At 39.5% G+C, this 8,156-nt stretch overlaps 1 protein-coding gene across 2 annotated transcripts; it reads left to right on the top strand.

The window, feature by feature from the left end:
• Nucleotides 1-407: 407 nt before the first annotated feature.
• Nucleotides 408-7,537, top strand: LOC106593366 (uncharacterized). Of its 2 annotated transcripts, none has more exons than XM_045710277.2 (3): nucleotides 408-679; nucleotides 2,472-2,850; nucleotides 4,542-7,537. In XM_045710277.2, exons 2-3 carry the CDS (start codon nucleotides 2,478-2,480, stop codon nucleotides 5,858-5,860), a joined length of 1,692 nt encoding a protein of 563 aa, XP_045566233.1. In that variant the 5' UTR covers nucleotides 408-679; nucleotides 2,472-2,477; the 3' UTR covers nucleotides 5,861-7,537. The 2 variants fall into 2 exon arrangements, with proteins under 2 accessions (XP_045566233.1, XP_045566232.1); XM_045710276.2 differs by lacking the exon at nucleotides 408-679 and adding an exon at nucleotides 704-1,225.
• The last annotated feature ends 619 nt before the right edge of the window (nucleotides 7,538-8,156 follow it).

Genomic DNA, 8,156 nt, shown 5'->3' with positions numbered 1-8,156 from the left:
AAAATACAACAGTACATTAAACATTATTTAACTAGGCAAGTCAGTTAAGAACAAATTCTTATTTTCAATGATGGCCTAGGAACAGTGGGTTAACTGCCTTGTTCAGGGGCAGAACGACAGATTTGTACCTTGTCAGCTCGGGGATTCAATATTGCAACCTTTTGGTTACTAGTCCAGCACTCTAACCACTAGGCTACCTGCCACCCCATAATATAGATACAGATTAATAGGGTTGGGGGAGGGTGTGGTAGAAGTTTGGTTTAGATTTTTTTTCTTCATGGTATTACAAAATTGGGCAGTCATGAGTGATGTACATTCCAGCACAGTAGGTGGCAGCATGCACTTCAACGATTGTTTGCGGACCGCCATGATACCATAGAAGAAGAAGAAGTTGCTTTCTTAAAATGGATGGGCCAGGAGGTTGAGGAAGATGGCGGAAGCAGAAGTGTCGTTTGAAGTTGAAAGCACATTGAGTACAGTTAGTGAGTGGACAACAGTGGAGTCAAAGAATGGAGGAAAAAAAGCTAAAATTGTTGTGGAAAATGAGTCTGATGAATCGTTTCTTGTTGGAGTACGTTTTTTGGATAATGATGATAATATTTGGGAAACTCTTTTGAAGTCACGAAGATGGTGAAGAAGGTTTTGGGAAAAGTGGATGCAGTCAAAGTAACCAGGAGTGGTATGGTGTTGATATCATGTAGTCATAGTAACCAGGAGCGGTATGGTGTTGATACCGTGTAGTCATAGTAACCAGGAGCGGTATGGTGTTGATATCGTGTAGTCATAGTAACCAGGAGTGGTATTGTGTTGATATCGTGTGTATCTAAAGAGCTAAAGGAGTGTACATTGTGGCTCGCGGAATTATCGACGCATGAATTGAACAGCTTTGATTTTCAGAGCAGGTCTCCGGTAAAATATGTTATCTCTGGCATCCCGTTGGACATTGATAATCAATATCTTAGCCAACAAATTCCATGAGTAGATCATATTTGATATGAAAATCATTATTACTTACAAACCAATGGGTAAAATATAATATCCTATTCATAAAGAGACTTAATTAAGTTGCGCAATGTACGCATCTAGCGCAGCCATGGCGGTCTTGAGAACTCCCAATGTCTATTCTCGCGGCGACAACGCATATCGCGTTCTCATATAGGGTGTTCTCTAGCTAGCTAGCTACATCAAAAACAAGAGCTGTCAACTTTCAAAATCAAGTGTCAAGGTAAGATCAAGCTTTCTAACATATTCTATAATGTTTCCAAATACACAACTTAATTTAGTTGTCGGATTATTTGTCCACGTCCACCGGTTCAACGTTGTCTCAACAATTAGCTTATTGATCTAGCTAGCTACGTCGTTAGCTTGCTAACTAGCCATTAGAAGCTAACTAGCTATCATAGCAAGTTGGTTGATTTTCAAGACGCTGTGTTGTGAATCACCATATTATTTGTTATCATACATTCTCAAATATATGAAGTGTGAATCGTTCATCTTTAAGATGACAAATCCATTGGCAACCCTGATCAGCTAGTAAGTTAGCATGGCTAGCTAGGCAGACGAGGTGGCTAACTTCATTTCAGAAACCATCGTTAATTTTTTGGCGATTACAAACTAAATGTCGGTTTTAGTTCTCCTTTGCTTTAAAGGGGGCTATCAGCAGTTGCTACATCCATTCTTGGACTTATAAATTAATGATATATAGACACACACACCCATTGGTTCTTGAATAATATAACTTGAAATGTCTGTTGCATCCCATCAGAACTCAAAATACAAGCTTGTTATACGGCAACGTTTGAAAAATATGCTGTATAGCCTCAACATGGTTAAAACTATAATTTTGATATAATGGATGGTCAGTCCTTCCATCCATAGTTCGGGCTATGAATTTGAAAGTGGTTACATTTCTCCAGCCCCACCCCTCAGCTTTTCACTGTACCAGGGGCGTTGTGTAATTTCTTAATAACTGTAATCTGTGGGTGTCACCCCATTTCATGGACCCAAGATCCATAGGTAAGGCTGTACATTGCAACAAAAGTAGGCTATGCCCCCAATGCAATGTTGAAGTCTATACGTTCACAGTGTGATTTTAACTGATTTTCTGGGGGGGTCAAATTAACAAATGATTGTCTTGTTGAATTTATGTAACAACATTCCAAACTTGTTTAGCATTATTTTGTCCAATGGCATGATTCCACTATTTGCATGTTTGCATCAGTTCCTTTGGGGGACTTTTAATTTGAAGGTGAAACACTGATTCCACTATTGTTGCTCACTCTGTTGTTCATGACACACAAGTAGCTATAAAGCTATCATTGCCTTCGCCATGGCAACATTAGCTTGCTAGATACATTTTAAAGCAGAGATTCCAAGTACATGGAATATTTTGCATGGTTTATCCCTTTATTATGGATTTTGTGAAACTCACCTTTCACGTGTTGTGCTTCCTCTTTTGGATCCATCTCTAGCCTTCCATGTCCGAACCCAAGTCCACAGAGTCCCCGGGTTCTGGCTGTGGTGTTCCAGCCCAGAGAAGCTCACAGCGGGGTCCAGAGATGGTGTCATTGAAGCTGGAAGACTGCAGTCAAACACTGGAACTCAATGTGATTGTCAAAGAGGAGGAGGAGAGAGAAGTGAAAGAGGTTGATCAGAGAGCTGTCAAAGAGGAAGTGGAGATGGCAGTCAAAGAAGAGCATGAGGAGAGAACAGTCATAGAAGAAGAAAAAGAAGAGGAGAATATAAGCATCAAAGAAGAGGTGGAGGAAAGAGCAGTGAAAGAAGAAGAGAACAAGGAAGGAGCTGCTCAACGTCTAGGAACTAAAGAAGTAGATAGTATCACTGACCCAGGCAAGTTCAGGTGTGGAGTACGGAGAGAGGGTGGTGCCTTGGTGGCCCCAGGGATTCCAAAACTATTATTGTACTTTTGCTTGCATCAAGTCTTTTAACCTCTATGGGCTAGGTGGGACGCAAGCGTCCCACCCGTGGTGCACTCCATCAACAGCAGGTGCATTTCAAGAGCGGCAAATTTGAATCCAAATAAATGTCAAAATTCAAATTTTTCAAACATACAACTATTTTACACCCTTTGAAAGATAAACATCTCCTTAATCTAACCACGTTTTACGATTTCAAAAAGGTTTTACGGCGAAAGCATAAATTTTGAGTATGTTAGGACAGTACATTTACAAGAGTTGTGTGTAATGTTTTGTCAATTCAAAGACAGGGTCACCAAAACCATAAAACCAGCTAAAATGATGCACTAACCTTTTACAATCTCCATCAGATGACACTCCTAGGACATTATGTTAGACAATGCATGCATTTTTAGTTCTATCAAGTTCATATTTATATCCAAAAACAGCGTTTTACTATGGCATTGATGTTGAGGAAATCGTTTCCCTCCAATAACCGGCAGTCAAGTCAGCACCACAAATTAAATAATTAAAATTAGAAAACATTGGTAAAATATTATATTGTCATTTAAAGAATTATAGATTTGAATCTCTTGAACGCAATCAACTTGCCAGATTTAAAAATAACCTTACTGGGAAATCACACTTTGCAATAATCTGAGCACTGCGCCCAGAAAAATACGCGTTGCGATACAGACTAGCCATCATGTTGGGGAGATCTAATGGGCCATCATCGTTCCATGGCTCTTGTTCGGTCAGATCTCCCTCCAGAAGACTCAAAACACTTTGTAAAGGCTGGTGACATCTAGTGGAAGCAATAGGAAGTGCCAAAATATTCCTCAGCCCCTGTGTTTTTCAATGGCATAGGTTTAAAGGTAATACAACACATCAGGTATCCACTTCCTGTCAGAAAATGTCTCAGGGTTTTGCCTGCCAAATGAGTTCTGTTATACTCACAGACACCATTCAAACAGTTTTAGAAACTTTAGAGTGTTTTCTATCCATATATAATAAGTATATGCATATTCTAGTTACTGGGTAGGATTAGTAACCAGATTAAATCGGGTACATTTTTTTATCCAGCCGTGCAAATACTGCCCCCTAGCCCTAACAGGTTAAAGCCCCCTGTTAGCAGTTGATGTTACTCTTCAATAACACAAACCCCAAAGCAAATCAGGGGGAGGGCAATAGGTTTATTCTTATTCGAAGAGGACAAACCGTGCGGGAAGGTAGATGTTCATTCTCCCCTGTCCTCAGTGATTCTCTCCACAGAACAAAGGGACAGGATGTACTTTATAACCCAGCCCTAGCCTGTGGTTGACCAATTTAGCCAATGGGCAAATAACAAGTATCCTATTTCAGGTTGGACCAATGAGAATGTGCCACGTGTAGCTATGAGTTCAGGACTGACATTCCTAACAGATGTTGAACTGAAAACCAACTATTTCCATTGATAAGTCCCTATTGATCGTTAATGCTCTATTGACTTTGTCCTCTTAACCTTTAGTACTGTATTGACCTCTCGTCCTCTGTCCCTGCGTTGTGTATTTATCTTCAAAATATTGTTATACCTTTTTTAATGCTCTGTTCTTGATTCTAACCCCATATCTGTTCATATTCCCACAGGAGAGATCTCCAACCCAGGTTCAGACAGTGAGCCCAGTTCCACAGCATCAGGAAACCATAATCAACACAGACGGAGGAACTCAAGACAGAAACATCATCGCTGCATGGACTGCTTCACTAGTTTCTATGAGCCAGAGGAGTTGAGAAGGCACACTTGTAAGCCCCGACCCTGTTCAGATTGCCAAGGCAGTTTTATTTGTCCAATTCACCTCAAATCACACCAACAAAGTCTCAAAATAAAGAAGATGTACCCGTGTGGTCAATGTGGGAAGAGATTTCAGACACCAAGCAACTTGAAGATGCACCAGCTTACTCACACAGGAAAGAAGTCGTACCACTGCTTTCAGTGTAGGAAGACTTTCGGTTGGTCATTCAATTTGAAGAGACACCAGAAAATACACACAGGGGAGAAACCTTTCCACTGCTCCCAGTGTGGAAAGAGCTTCAGTCAGACAGGAGACCTAAAGAAACATCAGAGAATACACACAGGAGAGAAGCCGTACCACTGCTCTGAGTGCGGGACGAGCTTCAGTATAGAAGCAAATCTAAAGGAGCACCAGAAAATACATACAGGAGAGAAGCCTTTCCACTGCTCCCAATGTGGAAAAAGCTTCAGTCGGTTAAGAGAACAAAAGAAACATCAGAGAATACACACAGGGGAAAAGCCATACAGCTGTGATCAGTGTGGGAAGAGTTTCAGTCAAACAGGAGTCCTAAAGAGACACCAGCTAACTCACACAGGAGAAAAGCCTTTCAAATGCTCCCAGTGTGGGAAGGATTTCAGTCAGTCATCACTTTTGAAGAGACACCAGTTAACTCACACAGGAAAGAAGCCTCACCACTGCTCTCATTGTGGAAAAAGTTTTAAATTGGAAGGAAGCCTTCAGAGTCATCAGAGAATACACAATGGAGAGAAGCCCCACCACTGCTCCCAATGTGGGAAGGCTTTCAGTCAGGCAGTAGACCTAAAGAAACATCAGAGAATACACACAGGGGAGAAGTCTTTCCACTGCTCTCAGTGTGGGAAGACTTTCGATCGGTCATTATTTTTGAAGCGACACCAGAGAAGACACACAGGGGAGAAGCCTTTCCACTGCTCACAATGTGGGAAGACCTTCAGTGAGAAAGGAAATCTAAAGCAACACCAGAGAAGACACTCGGGAGAGAAACCGTACAGCTGTGATCAGTGTGGGATTTGTTTTAAATGGAAACAAAGCCTGAAGGAACATCAGGAGGCAAAGCACAGTGCAGTGCCCAGCACTGACCTTATAATGGAGTTGCCAAGCTGGGCATCTACATATCTAACTAATATTGACTGACTATTTTTGTAATTATTCTCAAACTTTTTTAAATATATATTTGACCTTTTAACACTTATTTAGACAGCCAAAAACACAGGTGGCGACAGGAAATTGGTAGGGTGGACACAGGAATTGAAAACCGGTCTCCAGTGGGGAGGAGAGTACATGCAACTGGCTGGGAGTGTTAAAGCTATACAACAGGTTATTATTCTGTGACACTTGAAGTTCATTTTTAATATTCTCATATGGAAATGTACTAAAGAGTTATGGCATGTGGATCATATCCTCCAGAAATCCATTCAGTTTCTATCTGCATAAGTCAATACTTTCTGAACTAAACTTCCATTATATCAATTCCACCTGCAAGACACACACCTCTCGGGAACATTTTATGTGCACATTGATGTCATTTCACCAGACTGCACATGTATCTGCTTAATGTAACAGTTTCTCTGGGTGATTTGTGATGTTTTACTTGTGCTTCCCGTGACTGTGTTTTTCTATTTGAATGTGTATATTTATATTGTATTATACAGGGCACATTTAGAAAAGAGACCTAGGTCTCTATGTCTTCCCAGGTAAATTAAAGGTAAATACATCACTAATAATAATGACCTGATTAAAAAGTAGAGGACAGACATAAGGGAAGGCTGTTGTCTGTATTAACCAGTGATCTACTATAATGCAGGGTATAATGTAAAGTAAAAATAATGACAAGATAAGCACGTTTATTTTGGTTTTATTCACCATGCAGACAATGGGTTCCATCAGCTTGTTGCTATGCACATCCATCCATGTCAATTATATGTCATGCACAGATTCATAAGGTCATCCACCATCAATTGACTGTTGGCACGGGATGACCCCCACCCCCACCCACCTACGCTGTAGAGTACCATTACAAACAAACCATTTTAGATCTCCTTAACCCATCAGAGTCTAAGGCCTGTGTAAGGGAGGGGAGGGGGTGTTCTACTCAGGATTATTTAGCTATTTGACTTAGAATTCTAAGAACGCTTGATGTATCAAACAATTATTTGATGATAAAGTATTTTTGGCCTTACTGCTGTTAGTCCATACAAACACATTGAATAACAGATAGTCCTTACTGCTATTAGTCCATACAAACACATTGAATAACAGATAGTCCTTACTGCTATTAGTCCATACAAACACATTGAATAACAGATAGTCCATAAAAACACATTGAATAACAGATAGTCCTTACTGCTGTTAGTCCATACAAACACATTGAATAACAGATAGTCCATACTGCTGTTAGTCCATACAAACACATTGAATAACAGATAGTCCATAAAAACACATTGAATAACAGATAGTCCATACTGCTGTTAGTCCATACAAACACATTGAATAACAGATAGTCCATACAAACACATTGAATAACAGATAGTCCATACTGCTGTTAGTCCATACAAACACATTGAATAACAGATAGTCCATACAAACACATTGAATAACAGATAGTCCATACTGCTGTTAGTCCATACAAACACATTGAACAACAGATTCACTACATGGAACAACAGATTTTTGACTAACCACTCCTTTGAATGCATAGCATTGTGCAATTAAATACATTTGAATTCCTGTTAATTTGTTCAAGATGTCTCTCATACACTATGTTGCATAAGTATTGCTTCCACAATTATTAAAACAAAATTGTTCCGTGTTTTTCAAATTTAGAATGATCATTGCACAATTGTTATAATTCACAACAATTACAGTATTTCCACCAATGTCTATTTATTTTTCAATCACTTTAGAAATTTCGCCAATATATACTGTTGGTTTCCTGACTAACAAAAGTAGCAGGGACAGCTAGAACACCAGCTAGTCCTTTAATAATGATATATACATGTCAATTATTTCACAATTCAAAAGTTGGTGTTCAGCCAAGCAAGCCTGTTTGTCAGTCAACACTGTCTCTAATGTGTCATGTAGTTTTTTTACCACATGCTTTTTCACAGGAATGTCTTTTCAACAAGGCCGTAGCGATCTGCAGAAGTAAAAAACACAGACTGATGGTATCATGCTGGATCCTATTAGCAGAGAGTCTGGGAATTCCAAATCACCTTTATTGGAAACAACTTGTATAGTTCCAACAGTACGGTAACTTGAGTAAAAGTCAAAGTATTTGGTTTTTAATATACTTAAGTATCAAAGGTATAAATGGAATTGCTACAATAAATAATTTCAAATTCATTATATTAAGCAAACCATATGGCACAATTTCCTTTATTTTATTTACAGATAGCCAGGGGCACACTCCAACACAGACATAATTTACAAA

This window comes from Salmo salar, chromosome 02, assembly GCF_965601325.2.
Source record: "Salmo salar chromosome 02, fSalSal1, whole genome shotgun sequence".
Lineage (NCBI taxonomy): Eukaryota > Metazoa > Chordata > Actinopteri > Salmoniformes > Salmonidae > Salmo > Salmo salar.
The sequence above is the reverse complement of the archived record's forward strand: the minus strand, read 5'-3'. Positions and strand labels throughout refer to the sequence as shown.